This window comes from Labrus mixtus, chromosome 16 (genome assembly GCF_963584025.1).
Source record: "Labrus mixtus chromosome 16, fLabMix1.1, whole genome shotgun sequence".
Classification (NCBI taxonomy): Eukaryota; Metazoa; Chordata; class Actinopteri; order Labriformes; family Labridae; genus Labrus; species Labrus mixtus.
In genome coordinates, this window is record NC_083627.1 from 23,086,058 (window position 1) to 23,102,736 (window position 16,679).

Below are 16,679 nucleotides of genomic sequence, written 5' to 3' on the forward strand. Positions count from 1 at the left end.
ACCAAATAAATGCAATGGACTGTCGTGTGACTACATTTTTTGGGGGGAAGAAAGTCCTAAAGGGACTCAAACTACAACGTCTGAAAGCAAGCGTTTAAACTCTAAAATCACAAGCGTTTGAGAGTGAAAAGAGGAGTATCAGGTAGTTTCCAGATAGAACATGATGCAAAGTCTAAACAGATAAATCAGTGCAATTTAATTATGAACTGAACCTGAGGTATCGATTTCTGATTGGGGTTGTCACTTGCCACATTAGTGGATTCATAGCTGGTTGATCACAACCGTTAATGCCAAACACCTGCAACTAAATCAGGTGAACACAAGAGGAGAAGAGAGGTGCTTCCCAGACACACAAAGGCCTTATCACAGACCTTAAACCAATGCACACACATACACACACACACACACACACACAATGCAGGAAGCCCACAGAGGAGGCAAGCATGTGCCCATTGTCAGAGGGTCTCATGAGCCCCCCTGCTCTTTCAGCCCTGACAATAGCTGCATTGATAACACCTAGCAGCTAGAGGGATACAAAAGGAGAGAGGGAGAAGGCACAGAGAAGGGACAAAGAGGAAATTGAAGGAAAAAGGCATCGCTGCTTGTCAATAGATATCCATTCACTTCCTCACCATGTACATTTGGCCCATAAGGAAAAGGGTTCTCTTCTTTATTTAACAAACACAGACCAGTCCAGATGCATTGGGATAAAGAACGCAATAGCCAGATAACGTTGCACTGGTTTCACCCAGCCAGTCATTCAATCAGTCAGTCGGCTGCAGATGGGTGAGGCCGGGCATGCTCAGAATAAACTCCAGTAGTGAGTGACAGCCGCCTTCATAAATCAATCTGTTTGACAAGTTATTCATACATCAACACCCTCGTTTATGTAAATCATATGCAAACTGGCTGTCGAGCTCTAGACGCATTTACAAGGAATTTATCCAATTCCCCGCAAGATCAGTTGGTGTTCTTGCAGTATGGAGGAGAAGAAAAAAAAAAAGAGATCATTTTTATGGCAAGCTTGTCACTAACGAGGGGGAGAGAAAGATAAACTGTGCTTTCTTGGGGGATTTGCAACTTCCAACACAACCAGACATTTCTGAGCAGGGAAGCAGGGAAGAGGGCAGAGAATCTTCATGTAGCATTAAATCTGGGATGAAGATCTAAATCTGAGAGTGTTTGCAGCAACAACAAAAAAAAAAAAAAACAGTTGGAGAGGAAAATAGATTTACATCAAGTTGCAACGCCAGGAATGCCGCGGCCTCATGTCAACAGCTCACTCCGGGGCCTGAAACAATAAATATCTAATCCCTGTCATGTTACAGGGCACCCGTTGCTGCTCTGGGGCCCCCCAGAATCGATCAGGATCCCCCCCTCACCCCTCCCCATGCAGTGCCCCTGCCTGTGACACAAGTAAAAGGGACTAATCAATGGGATTTAGCTTGTGCTACAGAAGCAATAACAAGACAAGTGAATTATAGATTTAGAGCTGCGTGAGGGTTTATTTATATGGTCTGTGTGGAAGGATGATTGACAGGTTTTTACAGTGTTATGCTGTTTGTACATTCACAGGACTGTGACAGAGAAAATCAAATAAAGAAAAACTGTAAGGCTACGAGGGTTTGTGTGCAACTAACAGAATGGAAATGTAGGGATTCTAACTACTTCATTTCCCATAGTACCACCTTGAATTCTGTGGATACAAATTCAGAGACATCAAACCTTACTTGATTAAAAATATACCTTTATAATAATACTGTAATATCAGTATTTCCTCACTAATCTCTTGTGCTATTATAACTTTTAGACATCACCTTTACTTGTCACATCTAACTATCCTAATACAATTCTCCCTCCTCTTCCAACAACAGCTATCAGGAGAAATGGAACATCATCCAAGCTGACACTGAGATTAAAAAATTCAATATATGACAAGTCCGTTGGTATCACAACAATCGTATTTCAGCCCAGCTAATCAAATCCACAAGCGTGACCTCTGGGGGTATATTAAACGTGTATATATAACATGTGTCATCTTTCAAACGTTTAGCAGGGGGGAGAGATATCCATCTACACTGGTAAATACAGCGTAAAAAATGGTGAACCAGCAGCGGTCGCAGTACCTACAACACATTCGCTCCACATTAAAAAAAAATGGAGTGGCAGATAGCTTTCAGTGTGCAGCTTGCAGGAAACCACGGGAGGGAGACTGAATGATTATGTTACAACAACGCCAGCTCTCCAAAAAAAACAACAATCAGGGTCTAGGTCGGCTATTGCAGCCGAGTGAAATTAAAGAGGGAGTGGGAGGGAGACGGACAGAGAGGGAGGGAGAGTGAAAGAATGATTTTTTTCTTTAGGGGATGACCGAGGTGGATGTGTGTCAAGCAGGCAGGAAGTAGCAGAATTTTGTTTTCACGAGTGGACAGAGGGAGAGATAAGCATGACCTCTGTCCGAGCAGCTCTGGCAGACTTGAGCCCGTGCAGAATATGACCCTGTCAATCAAACTGTTTTGGGCCCCCTCTTTTCAGAAAGCCAAAGTTTAAAACCCCAAACGACAACACTTCCCACCTCAGTATGCAGTGTTGCGCCACGGGGGGTGGGGGGGGGGGGGGGGACGAAAGAAAAAAACGTCTGTGCCATGGCCTGGAAAGGGTTAACGCGGCAGCCGGCTGAGGATAATGCAGATTGTCAGCGAGATAAGATTACCAGTTAGCATGGTGGTTAATGGAAGCCACCACAGCCCTGCGCTGACAGTTAAGAGGAAAGGCAGAAACACTCTCCGGGCCCGACGACGCTCACACGAGCACACTTTTAGGTTGAACAGTCACTTTGGGGTGCTTCGTCTCTCATGGTTCTTACGTCATCAAAAACTGGTTTCAGAACCAGCCACCTGACCTGGATTAAACATGTGCTTTAATAAGGAGTAGGGGGTTTTAATGTTACAGATTGTTAAACAATATGAATGAGCATTACAGACATGTGCAGACTGTTGCAGATCAGCCTATTGACAGCAATGCTAAAACTATTTCTTGTGACACACTTTGTATAAAAGAATCCTGCTGGGCAAAAGAAAGTGGAAATGGTGAAAGACTAAACAGAATCAATCATCAAAAGCTAAATTAAGATTTTCAGATTCAAGTTCTGAAGAATTTCCATAAAGGGCGTACCTGAATTTGAATCTAGCTTTACAATTAAAGTTGTTCCAATAGCATTACCATCAGTATTGGTCTCTGTTACTACCAGAAATCCAATATCAGGTATTTGCAATATGCCAATCAATGCACTGATTCAGATGTAACCCCTCCCTAAAGTATCATCTATCATACAAGAATAACAGACAACAAAAGTGTAGTGCAAGGGGATAGTTAATCAAACCTCGCAATATGTCAAAAATACGTGTTACAATCAATAATATGGACTTTTTAATTGTGCCAGTTATTGATTGGTACTAGATATTAGTGTCTACTTAAGCATAGACAGTAGGTATTGGGGTTGGTTTCGGTTTTCGGGAAGGGGTAAATTGTACCATTATATCAATATTCATACTACAGCATTCAATAATTAAACAGTGAGAGCTCACATAAGGAAGCTGTAAACATTGTAGAGTTACAACAGCTGCAAAAGGCTGAGACAAGAGCCAAAGTGTTGTAATACACTATAAACAACACTTTTAATAAATGCATAATGTGCAGAAATGAAATCACAAAATGGAAGCAGCTAAACTGTTCACAAATGTTCCATCAGGATCCCAGACTACACAACACGGCACACACACTGTGCTTTACAATGCAGTACAACTGTGTATTTACACCTCACCTCAACCTCATGGTGCTACTATCAAAGCGTATTTTCTCAGTATTCTGCTGTGTCCAACATCTAAAGTCTTTTTTTTTAAGCCTCTGTTTGTGTTGTGTGTGGCGTGTGTTCCTGTATGACTACAGATTACACTGTAGACAGAGAACGTTATGAAACAAAGTCAGGTCTCAGGCTATGGGAGTTCCTCTGCTTTAATGAGTTGTAGTTTGGGACCAGGAGTCCGTTCCCTGGCACAACCACCACAGGCACACATACACACACACAAAAAAAAAAGACAAGAGGCAATTAAAGAATGATTTTCACCTCACAGCTTGAGACAAAACCCTAGTACCTCACCCCCAAACCCCTTTGCTTGACTTACACCACGATCAAACATAAAATGCTAAGTCTCCGAGGCCTGTAAGTTGCCTGGAAAAAAGAGGACAGGATGTAAGGGGACAGTGAGAGAGATGGTGATAAAGAAGAGAGACATGGGATTGTGAGAAAAGGAAAAGAACAATGAGTGTGCAAACAGGAGAGAAAGGGCTAATTCAACTCAGGTGGAAAGCAAAGAGAGTGAGAAAGAGGTGAATAATGTTGTTGGTACAGTGGGGATGAAGACTGGAGGTGATGCATGAGGGGCGATTACAAACCATCAGTGTAGCTAGCAACCTACACTGCAGGGAAAGATATAAAGAGAGAGGGGCACCCACACATGTATTGCTGACTCTTTCACTGGTAATTGACCTCATGGAGAGGAAGTGAAAGAAATTAAAGTAGGACCAAGTACAGATGAAAAGCAAAAAAAAAAAAAAAAAAAAAAAAAAAAGAGAGAGAACCTTACAAAGACGTGTTGTTTGTTTTGAGTCACTTGGCCGGTAAATACATGTCCATTATATAACGCTATTACCGGATTTCTTCTTTCTGACTCAAAAGAATATGTTGTTGTCGGAGTCACAACAAGGATTGTACTGAATACAAAGCTTCACACCCTCGTGCCACAATGAGTTAATCTGTGATTTAGCGAGCAATACAAATAAAGTTGTGACTCAAAGCTTTGGCTCGCTATCAAACATTTAGACCACCCAGGTTCGTGGTCAGTGATTAATGTAACTGGAAAGACATGCCCTGATCACATGTATCCAGCCTGTGAGTATTACAGACTGATGTCCAAGTCCAGAGATCATCCTGTGTCTTAAAATGATTAGTTCATCTCTTGATTACAGCTGCATACGTTAGATAATTTAACCCTTTAAGTATGGCCGCTGAACACATTTTACACCAAGAGAAACTTTGATGTGATTCTAAAGAGAGTTGGATGTGCGTTCACTGTGACCCTGTTGTTGTGAAGACCTACTCACACAACTGTTGTGTTTGGGATGATTCCCTCAGTGGAATTTAACACTGGCATCACTTTAGGATAAGAGAGAAAATAGTTTCCCTGGGGATTCAGTGATAAATGTTATTTAGTCATTTAGTTTCAAGTTGTTTGCTTCACAAAAAGCATGAAAAAAGATAAAGACTGATCTAAGGATAAACAAGCAGGAAATAAATGCTTTAGCAAATATACTCAATGACTCAGTTGGAAGAGCAGCAAATGGAGACTAAAGTCCTCGTTGCACTAGGTCGACTACCAGTCCTGATGCTGTTTGTGTAATGTCATCCCCCCCACTCTCTTCCCCTACATTTCCTGTCTCTCCACCTGTCTCTTCAAAAAAAAAAAAAAAAAAGCCAACAAGACCCCAAACATGATTGAAAAAATTATCTCAATAACATTTTGTAAACAGAGAAATCCAGCTATGATCTATTATTATGATGGGCCATACTAGAAGGGGATGGAGAAATCTATATCTCATTAAGTTCTTTGCATGAAAGAGTCATATGATACATTTATCTCTCATGTCTCCACCGTGTAACGTATAGCTAGAATAATAAACTAAAAGCTAAATAACAAAAACTGTCATTTTTGACAAGACGGCTATGAGTAATCTAAAAATTCCACTCTTGATTTCAGTGACTGAATGACACGGGTGTTTTTGTCAAGAGTGAAACCGCTGTCGATAAAAGAAAAATGAGTGATCTACTGTCAGGAAATGGGCCAACATCGTAAATTGTGAAAGTTCAACAGTTTCCTGAGAATATTGGAATTTACTGGACATGTGTCACAACCGCTGGGTAATACAAGAAAACTATGAAACAGAACCTGTTCAAAGGAAATCTATATATCCTGTCGTCTGAAAGAGCGCTGTGTGATGATAGAAAAAAAAAAAGCTTGATTACATTCCATATCAGCATCACCATATTCTTTGGGGCAATTCAAGCTTGGAATCTGCATAATTCCATTTCTAGATTCTTATAAGGGGGAAAAACAGCATTTTGAACTTCTGGACAGAAAATTTCCCTTCACCATTTTCTTAGTTTCCACTTGATTTTCTGCATCAGCAAAGAGAGACTTTTTTAACTTCCCCTGAAACTCCACAACTCCAGAAACCAAATGCTCCAACATAAACTAACATTTTTTACTCTCTGCATCTGGCTCCATGCAATCATGAGAATACACACCCAAAAACAAAAGAGGAAGACATGTTTGACTTTCTCAGAAACCTTGTCAGAATGTCAGTTTCTATAGAAACCTCTGGGTGGGGGGGGGGGGGGGGGGTAGAAGTCCCTCCAATCCTACATGTCCATTTCACACACATGAACACACAACAGAGGCATCGAGAAGAGAGTAGAGCAGTTGGGGGGGTATATACTGTCTGGTCACCATGGTAACTTCTCACTAGTTGGCTTACAAGTTATGTTTACCCCCAGTTTGTTTTGATTGTGGCTCTTTAAAAAGAAAAAAAAACACCTGCATTACTCATTTTCGATGTGTGAAAGTGAGCGAGCTTCTACGACAGGCCGGTCTGGATTCAACCAGTGGTTATCTCATTTCCTCTCCACATTCTCAAACAATTACAGCTAAAAACAGCTAAAGCTTCCATCATCCCTTTGTGATGTGCTTTTCTTTCTTTCAGGGAGTAATCTTCTGCGGACAGGCCTCGCCTTTGCTCTGGTCGCCGTGGATATTCCACTTGAGAAGGTGAGTAATTTGATTATTTCTATCCTCTTGGATTTTTACTCTCCTTGACGATCACAGGTTGCGATATTCTCTCTCTTTCTCTCTGCCCTCCCCCCTCTCTGCCCCGGGCCTTGTGATGTTTGATCCAGGGCCAGGGGAGGCCGGCCAGACATTCAGCCCAGGCCCTGGCGCCCTTCCCTCAGTGCACCACGCACTCGAGCTCCCTGCTGTGAGGCCTGGAGGAAATCAGGCAGCCGGGAGAATTAGAAAAGCCCCTCATCTTTTGAGCAGAGGTTAAAAACAGGGGGAACAATACCTTTGACTCACACTAGGCATCTCTCTGTGGAAAATCTGTTTTTTTTTTTAAAGCACCTTTTGCTCACACAAAAGAATCAATAGGCAGAATAAAAGAAAGAGAAAATCAATATCAGTGTACTGACTCTTGTCAGTTCATGCTGTTTTCATACGACGAGTCTTTTATGCAAACAAGAAAAGAAAAACCTCAAGGACAGCCCGGAAGTGCTTCAAACAGCAAGATTACTTTTAATTACAGCAAATATAGAAGTAGAAAATATTTAGTATAAATAACAAATTCTTGTGCTATTGTAGAGAATAAAAGAATGTATAGAGTCCAACAGCTCTTTCAATCTAGTTTTAGAAAAGGCATTACAGCCAGGACAAGATTTACCACAAGCAAAATGAAAACCCCACAGGGCAGGATTATCTGTGTGCATGTATGTTAGTGTGTTGGGTTGTGTTTGTGTTTGGCAGCATGGTATCGGAGGGGGTTCATTCACACAGCTGTGTAAGTTCAAGCTTTTAGAGGATTCCCAAGTTTCCTTTTGGCAGAGCAAAACAAAACAAAACTGGGTGGAAGAATGCGAGATGCCGACTTGAGTGGGAGACCAAGAGAGGAGGGCCGCTGCAAAACCGCCAACAACCCTAACCATGTAGCTTAGCAGTCTGATCTTTCAAAGCAAATCATTATCACACACTCAGAATGATCAACGTGAAGTTTTAGAATGTCTGTGTGCGCTGGCTCCTCCACTTCCCCCTCTCTCCCTCTCTATCCTGCAGGAAGCTCCCCATGCCTCTCTCCTCTATTTGTAGCTGTGCTGAGTAACACAGCGAACGAGTTTCGAGGGAGGACGCGAGAGAGATAGAGAGGAAGAAAATCCACTCAGTGTTCTATTACAACACACGATGAGGGAGGATGTAATGTGTTTTCTCACGGCAGGTTGGAGGATGGATGTTAACAGAATGTGAAGATATTGACCTCCACATCAAATAAAGCATTCATTCTGCTCATTACGGCCCTCAACCACCCATCACCACCACCCTGGTACTGGCTTCTCCTCCTTCTCATTCCTCCCGTTTTCTTACTTGAGAGAGAACGTCCAACACAGATACCCCTCAACAAAGTGTGTTGCAGCTGTCTAACGTGGCTCGTCTATCCTTGGTGTGTTTGGAAAACGATATCCGAGAAAGTGCCAGATGCAGCCAACACCTTTTCTGTTAGCAGCTATTTTTCTCTAAATCACTCGAAAACCACTAAACCCTGTCTTCTATTCTGCCTTGAATGAATAAGATTTGCAAAAATAAAAACTCTTCACACCACATCTTTTAAAATGTTCCAACATCATCCATGGAGGGCTAAAGCAAAGAGAACGCAGCAACAGTGGTCACCAAGCCACTTTGCTCGGCTCGCTCGTTACACCCCTGGTTGGGAGATGAGATGGCTGAGGGTGTTGTGGGGGATGACTGCCACCCTGAATTTAGGCTTTCCTCACAAGAGGCAGAACGCTTGGTGAAAAGGGTTGTGTTCGAGAGGGCTTTAACAGAAAGGAGGGTCCCTGTTCCTCCACTAGATAACCATGCATGTATGCATGTTGGAGAGGGGGTAATGATGATCAAATGTGGGGGGGAAAGTTGCCACAGGAAAATGCCCTCATGAGACATTTATTCAGGCAGAGAGAGAAGGAGAGAGGCCAAGGCAGCGCTGTGCCAGACAGGAGCTGAATAGAGCGGCCGGTGGTAACACAGCCCTTCATTACACAAAGAATGATTCACAGATTATAGAAAGCTTAAAAGACCGTAGCGCACAACAAGTGATGTTATGAGTGTACACTTGAATGGTAAAGTTGACACTGGTGACACTATACAACCTGCAAGCTTCACAGAAAAACATGACGAGTCAGCACTTTCCTTGAGGAGACCCAGCCAGACAGCGTCAGGATTTCCTCGTCTTAGCATCACAGAGGAGACATTTTATGATGCTGCTTTACTGGCACATGTTTGACAGTGAAACTGTGGTATTCCTGGCAGAAAGAGAGAGGGAGTAATGGAGGATCGATACAAGCCTGAGCCTCTGCTCTGTTGCTTCATCCCCAGAGGCTTAATTCACTGGATGTGTAAAGACGACGGTGTCACAATAGGGGATCAGACGGGATTGACCGTGGGATGAAAATGTAAGGAGTGTTTATTAAACTGATGTAGTTGAGATGAAGAGTGGTGGGGTGGGGGGGGGGGGGGTGCGATGAGCAGGGATCGGTCAAGAGGTTGTCTAAGAGATGTACATAATGGTCATTAAACGCTAATGCTAGGCTAAGCTATGATAGCTCGGCCATTCAAAAACAAGCTAAAGCCTCCTGTTTCAGCTTACAGGCTTAAAGTGGAAGCCCGGAGCTAAGCTGAAATTTGAACTAGCAACAAAAGACACCTGAAGGTTTTCAGATTTGTTTTTTTATCCATCCATAACTTTTTTTTTTTTTTTTTTTTTTTTTTTAAATACGCTTAACAATGCTTACAGAGAGATACAGCAATTAAAAAAAACTCAATTGTTTTCTTTCATTCTACTAATGGTGAGTGTCCTTGATGGGCCCTCGTAAAGCATGCAAGGCCACACCAAAGACAAAGCTAAAGTGTTGATTCAGCTTCATGGGGATCCTGAACGGATAAGCTGTAGCAACCACTCACTCATTGACACACACACATATATACACAAGCACACTTGAGTGAGCATGTGTGTGCACATACACACACACACACACACAAACACACAGCCTCTCAGGGGCTGACCAGCTGTCACGCCTCCCCCATCTCCGTCCAAACCAACATGAGCAGGAGGATATAAATCACTCGGCAGAATGAAGACGTGCATGTAGAGGATGCACGTGGTGTACGTGACACACACACACAGCTTGCATTGGCTGTCCACAACTGCACTATGACCAAGCAGGCCTACAAACCTCAAGTCCAAGTCAGAACACAAGTTGTAAAACACACCTACACAGGCCTACACACACACACACACCTACACACACTGCTCATGACAGAATCCAACATACTGTAAAACAAAGATAGCTTTATGTCATCACTCCTGTTAGTAGCCGACACTGGCTGCAGATATCTACAAGGCAGCTTGCGGGGGGGGGGGCTTAAAACTGGTTACTCTCACCTAGTGACTGCAGGTGCATACCTAAAAGACCTTTGCCTCCGTATGTGTGTGTGTGTGTGAGTGTGTGTTTGTTCAAGCTAAGAGCCGGAGATCGTGCTCAATGTCAACAGCTGATAAAGAGAAAAGGTCATATTGCATAATGGGAATTTGTGCCGTGTATATGTGTGTGACATAACAATGAGAAGAAGATGAAAAAAGAGACAGTAAAGGGTAAACAGGGAGAAGGGCTGGTGTATTAATATCGGAGAAAAGAGGCCGAGTGCTGATACATTTGGCCGCTGAACATCCATCGCCGCTCCAAATTGAAGCGGGCAGCTCACACAGCGCCAGTAATGATGCAGTAAAGTCGGTTTTGGCAAATGCACGACTGTTTAAAAAAAAAAAGGAGGGAGAAAAAAAAAGGGCTCCCTTCTCCTCACTTCAGCACAAACTTAATAAATACATAAATAAGTAAGGCCGAATTAAAAAAAGAGGGCAGGCGAGCCAACTTCACTCACAGAAATGTGTCTGGCAGGGCTCGTCCTGTCGGCAGGCCCTGTGAGAGGACAGAGCACATCGTAGGGACGAGAAGCTCCCGCTGGCAGCGCGGGAAGCTTGAACACAACACAGATGAAGCAAAGGCTCAATTACCTGAGAAATTTCAGCAAAGTGGACATCTAATTTTCTGTAAGACACAAAGAGGAATTCTACTCTAGACTCATCTGGATAGGTTTTTTTGTGATGTGAAGTATGTCATCGACTTTTTGTCTGCAAACTGTGACACACAAGTTGCTGGTTTGCTTCAGTTATTTTCCATTGTGTGCGATCTGCTGGCAGGCAAATCTTCATAAGGACTTTTATATTCTTGGCACTTACTTTTGTGCCACACTGATACAGTTTGGCAACATAATCAAAGTAACCCTGCTTTGATTTTTCCCAAATTGGTGAATAAAAAATAATAATAAAGCAGAGTGGTGTTGCTTTCAAATTAAAAAGGATTATCATCAGTTGCATGTTGTTTACCACTCTCTACACCACATCCTGCTGGTAACAAACCTGAGACACAAAAAGATGAACAAACACATATGGTGAAAGATGAAAGTGCTTTCCATAAGGCCCTTGTCAGGTGCCACGTGGAACGTAACCATAGCGAACGTGGTCACATAAACAGGCAGTAAAAACGCTGCTTTTGCCACTGTTCACTGTGGTTTTGCCTGTGGTAGCCATAGTGACGGGGAGGTTGCAAAGTGAACCCTGCCATGTTGCACACGTGAGGAAAAGGGGGCTTGTGAAAGGAGAATTTGCATTGAAACATAAGGTTAAATGAAGCGCATTGAGGCTCAGGCACGGTGAAAAAACAACCCTGTGACCCTCTCTTCATGGTCCGACATGAGGCCCACATTTCATTTGGACAGCCCCGAAGAACGAGGGAGCGAGACAGAGACAGAAAGACAGGGAGATAAAGAGAGAAAAAAGGAGGAGAGGAGGGGGAGAGTCTGTGCCTTTGCACTCCCCATTCTGCCCCCGCTCTCTATTTTTGTTTCCTCTTTTTGTGCACGCTCAGCGCACACACTCTCAGTGCAAGGGATTTTCATCTTGGCCCTCATCAGTTGTGCGCCTGATGAAACAAACACTGACAGCCTCTTTACATTTGTAAAGGCCCCTGCAGCAGCTGTGCTTGTCCCACACACACCATGCGTGCACACAAACACGCACTCACACACACACACACACACACAACCTTTGAATCAGAGGCCTTGCTCCAGCTGGGGCCTACAGGAAGAGCCGACATTGCACAAAATGGCCCTGGCTGCACGGAGCTGCACTCTTGCCGTGCTCTCCTGCTACTCTCACTTACACTCGTTCACAAATGCACATACACACACACAGTGTGTGTCATGTTTTGTTAGACAGAACAACACAGCCACAAATGAGCGCTTGCTACCTCAGTCCTAACATAGCACCCCACCCGCTGGCTCGAAAGGGGAGCAGCAAATTTCAAAACAAACAAAAAGATTTTTCATGAAACCTGGGAATAATTAGAAAGTGTGATGCTTGCTCCTGCAGCGTCACTCAACCCGACTTTGTGACAAACCGTTCTTTAGGGGGGAAAGCTGACACGGCAATTTGGCTTTCATTTTTATCTTCAGCTCACATTTAACCCATCAATTTAACTAGAAAATGCTAATTGCCTTATTTGCTGTCATTAAAGAGTCATGCTACTTTTTCAGTCGTTTTATGACTGATGAATTTTAATACCAAACGGAGTAAGTGGCTGTTTGTTGGGTGCAGGAGGCGGGGGTGGAGGGGCAACAACTCACACTCGTGTTTCAGGGGAAATGGTTAAGCCAAGCATGTATAATTGTCTTACGCTAATTAAGGGGGGGAGGGGGAGGAGATGGGGAAGGGGAGGGGGATCAGTAGGGGCCAAGAGTCCTGTCTCAAAGCCCAGAGGGGGGACTTGGGGATCTGGACTCCTCCAGGTTGTTGTAGAAATGCACATTTGTTAGCCTTATTTGGTCCAGGCCAGACTTATTTATTAACTGCAGCTGCCGAAAACACATGACAGATGTGACACACATGAGCACCCATACACACACACACTCACAGAAACATGCTTCCTGCAGTCGGGCACACAGACGAACCATTTCCTCAGCCCTGCAGTTCTTATGAAGAGTCAGGTATGAATAGACCAAATAAATAAAAGCTTGACCAATTTTAGACCGTGACATCGTTGACCTTGTATTCTGGCTCAATTTGAAGTGGGGACTTGTGTTTGAGTTGGACACTAATACTACGGCACATCCTGTTTCCTCAATTTAGTGGGAAATGTGGAAACTATTTGGAACAATCAGAAAACAAATATGATTTTTTTTGTGCAATATTAAAAGGCAAGTTTGCCAAACATTAAGTAGAGTGTGATAATCTGCTTCTACTTTAAAGAGCAAGCTCTGTTTATAATAAAGAAAACTTAACTGGACAATGGAGACTGCAGCGGCTGCAGCGTTTACTTTAAGATGTGCTTATTCAGTCATTTTAAACATGCGTCTTTCTTCTAAAAGGGGTGACTCATTTCTGAGATTGACAATAAATGAAAGTTGAAGCCTATACATTTACCGGCAACAGAAATGTATGTTTCCTATAAGTGTTTACAGGTGTACAATGACATCATTTGTAAGGGATAGAATATTTGTTTGTCTTTTACTAGACAACTGCTCCACAGAAAGATTTACAAAACTGCTCTGATAAATGATTTTCCTTGATGTAGGCATATTGTTTCTTAAGAATTCAGCATGTACCATCACTGTGTGTGCAAAAGTCATGTGAATACAGTTCTTTAGAGAGAAGTGACTATGCTTAAACTGATTACACATGAAATCCATTAAAATTCTATTTACTTGAAAGAAAGGGGAAACCCCATGAATCAAGTAGCATTCAAGAATGCTTTACAAACTCTTTTTGTGTTTGGTCTAGTCGGTAGCTTGTGAACCTGTTGCTCAGTTTGGCCCTAAGTAATATAACTCCCCATCACAGAAACATGTGTTGATTTGTTCTGGTTTTGATTCATTCAGTAAGCAAACTGTCTGCAGGAGTTAACACAGTTTTTAGAGACACTGCACGTGTTGTTTGGACGGGTGGGGGGGCGGTAGGGGGGCTTTAGCTCCGGTGACTCCAGCCCCACGGCGTTAACAGACATGAAATGCGTCGTGCAATTAAACGCAACGAAAGTGTCCATTTGGGTGCGAAGAAATGTACACGAAGATTAAGTGCAACAAACTTTTAGGCCACGACACATTTGCCCGGCCAGCATGTGTTAGTCCTCATAAAAAAACCGACACAGGTAGCTTTAGTGGAGTGATATGCTGAGCCAGTCACACTTCACAAGATTAAAAGTCTTTGTTTCGTTCAGGAGAGGGGGACTGCCAAGATGTTCAGCGCAAGCTAACTTTAAGCTAACCTGTTTCTTTTCACGTCTCCCTTCCCCTGAAAATTTCACCGGTGTTACTTGCAGAAAGAAAATGGTTGCTTCTTCGTATCGCTTCATACATGAGCCTCTGCAATGCGACTGAACACAGCCCTGTTTAAAAAAAAGACTCATGAAGGTACACTGTGCTAGACCACAGCGAGCATTTAATGCGCAGTTTAATATGAATCCGGTAGCCCAGGACGAGAGCCAGACGCTTGTAAGCTAATCCCCCTTAGTATTGCAAAAATGGAGTTATCCCCTCAGTGGGCTGCAGCAATATCTGCTCGTTCACAGAGGTCACACGTAGACCTGCTAAAGTGCTGAGCCTCTAGTGTACTTGTTTTTCTTAATAGGGCTAATAGCAAAGATAACCCCCTCTAACAACAAGCCCGAGAGTGTCCTCACGTCGTTTTCAAGTGTTTGGAAATGAGCGAAAATGCTGAATTGCATGACCCCCTTTTCCTCCTGCTCTCCCTGCACTCTTTATGGAGAAAATTAAAGAGCCACAACAGTCCGCGAAACATGTCGGGTTTGCGAAGCCTTTTACAGCGACAACATCACCATCACACATAAAAGCAGCAAATCCCCCGGACATTAACATAAGCTCCTGCATGAGAATTGCTCGACATTCACAAGGTAGAAAAAGAGCTTGTTTTTTTTTTTTTTTTTTAAAAGCAAGAGATAAAAATGCTCAGCATGGGACGAAATGGAAGCCGAAATAGCTGAGCCATGGCCGACAGGCTTGTCTTCACGGCTCTGAATAGGAAGAAATGAGGAGCGAACAAAAGCCTTTTTCTGAAAACACTTTGCAAAAGTCCTTTTATTTCAATCATTCTACGGCTTTTGTCGCGTTGCCAAAACACACTGTGCATCCCCCCCTCCTCAATACGAGTCCAAATACGTGCAGCAAAGGCAAAAGCCCCCAAAAGCACCCGATGTTCAAATAGCCTAAAACATGTCTGATGTCGAAGAAACGCTACAACACAGACACTGAATAAACATTGCTGTCTCTTTAAATGAAATGCATGTAATTGTTCAAACATGTGGGAAACTTAGAAGCATTGCCCTTTTCTGGATATTTGACCCAAATACTAAGACAAGCAGACAACAGTCCGTGATGAAAGTTTATGCATTTTCATCGAGACGAGCCAGGCAAACTTGAATCGAGTGGTCGCATTAAAGGGAATAAAAAGGCAAATATGTCGTTTTGTACTCACGTATTTCTTTTGAATGATATTCCTCTTAGGTCTTTCCTTGCTCATTATGCAATCCCCAAAAATGTTTGGCTATAGAGAGAATGGCCACATGAATTTCTTTTCTTTGACTCTCGCCTCTACCGGAGCACAAACCAAATGACGATTTAAATCCCCGGCTCCGCAAAGGAAATGCTCGTTGGCTTTTGCAGAATCCTCCTTCGGTGTCTCCCTTAAACTATTCGGATGTAAATCCCAAAAAATTCAAGGGTCGACGGCGGACAGAGACGGACCGAAGCCAGAGTCATTATGGGATAACATAGTCAAAACAAATGCACAATAAGTTCCATTCGCCAGAGCAGCTCGGCTTCTCGTCTCTTCGCACTCGCTCCCGGCTCTTTTCAAATACATGAATATACTGAAGGTGGTGTCGACAAAAGTTACATCTTGCACGAGGTGAAGACGCGGCGAGAAATTAATAAATAAAATTACAAAATAAAAACGTTAGGTGTCACGTCTTTTTTTTTTTAGCTGGAGCCTGCGGTCGACGGGAGAGCTCTCCAGCGGCACTGCTCTACTGACTGAGAGCAGCTCCTTTCTTCCCCAGCCTCCGCCTGTCAGCCAATCACAGCCCTCGGCACTCAGCGGCAACTTCAAAATGATGGTGAGACGGCCCTAAACACAAAACACTACCAAAAAAAACCCAAAGACGTTTGATTTGAAGGACTTTTAGTGTGTTTTGTTCAAAGGAAAGTTCATCAACGTTGTAAAAAATAAAACAGCTGTTGAACATTTGAGACTAGGCCTACGTGTTTGTGTTGCATGTAAAGGAAACTTACTACTAGGCTATGGTGACAAGCCAGTTTATACTTTTCCTGTGCTGCAAGCAACACTCCTTAGCAATGACAACACATTAGGATCAATATTTGTTTCCTGTCATGAACTTATTAGAACAAGTTAATGTTTTCATATAACCTGTAACTTCTTATAGCTTGTGGTTCAAGTAGCAGGTCACATTTAAGGCTATTAAGAAGATTTTTAAGATGTTCAGGAAAAGGCTAAGTTACCCAAAGGTTCCCGTGTTTTTATGTAAATGAAATGACAGCCTTAACCCCAAAGGAGGACTCAGCAGGAATGTCGATCCCCATTTTGGGAAAAACAGCTGTAAAATAAAATAGCCCTTAGCTTTGTAATCTTAATTTAGCTAATTCCTCACCTGG

General features: G+C 43.0%; 1 protein-coding gene across 1 annotated transcript in view; it reads right to left on the reverse strand.

Moving 5' to 3' along the window:
- The window catches only part of jarid2b (jumonji and AT-rich interaction domain containing 2b), a 108,147-nt gene extending 92,119 nt beyond the window's left edge, over positions 1–16,028 (reverse strand). The window contains exon 1 of the mRNA XM_061059127.1: positions 15,484–16,028. Coding sequence (XP_060915110.1) covers positions 15,484–15,528 — 45 coding nt within the window. The 5' untranslated portion in view covers positions 15,529–16,028. The remainder of the gene's footprint in view (positions 1–15,483) is intronic.
- Positions 16,029–16,679: the final 651 nt, after the last annotated feature.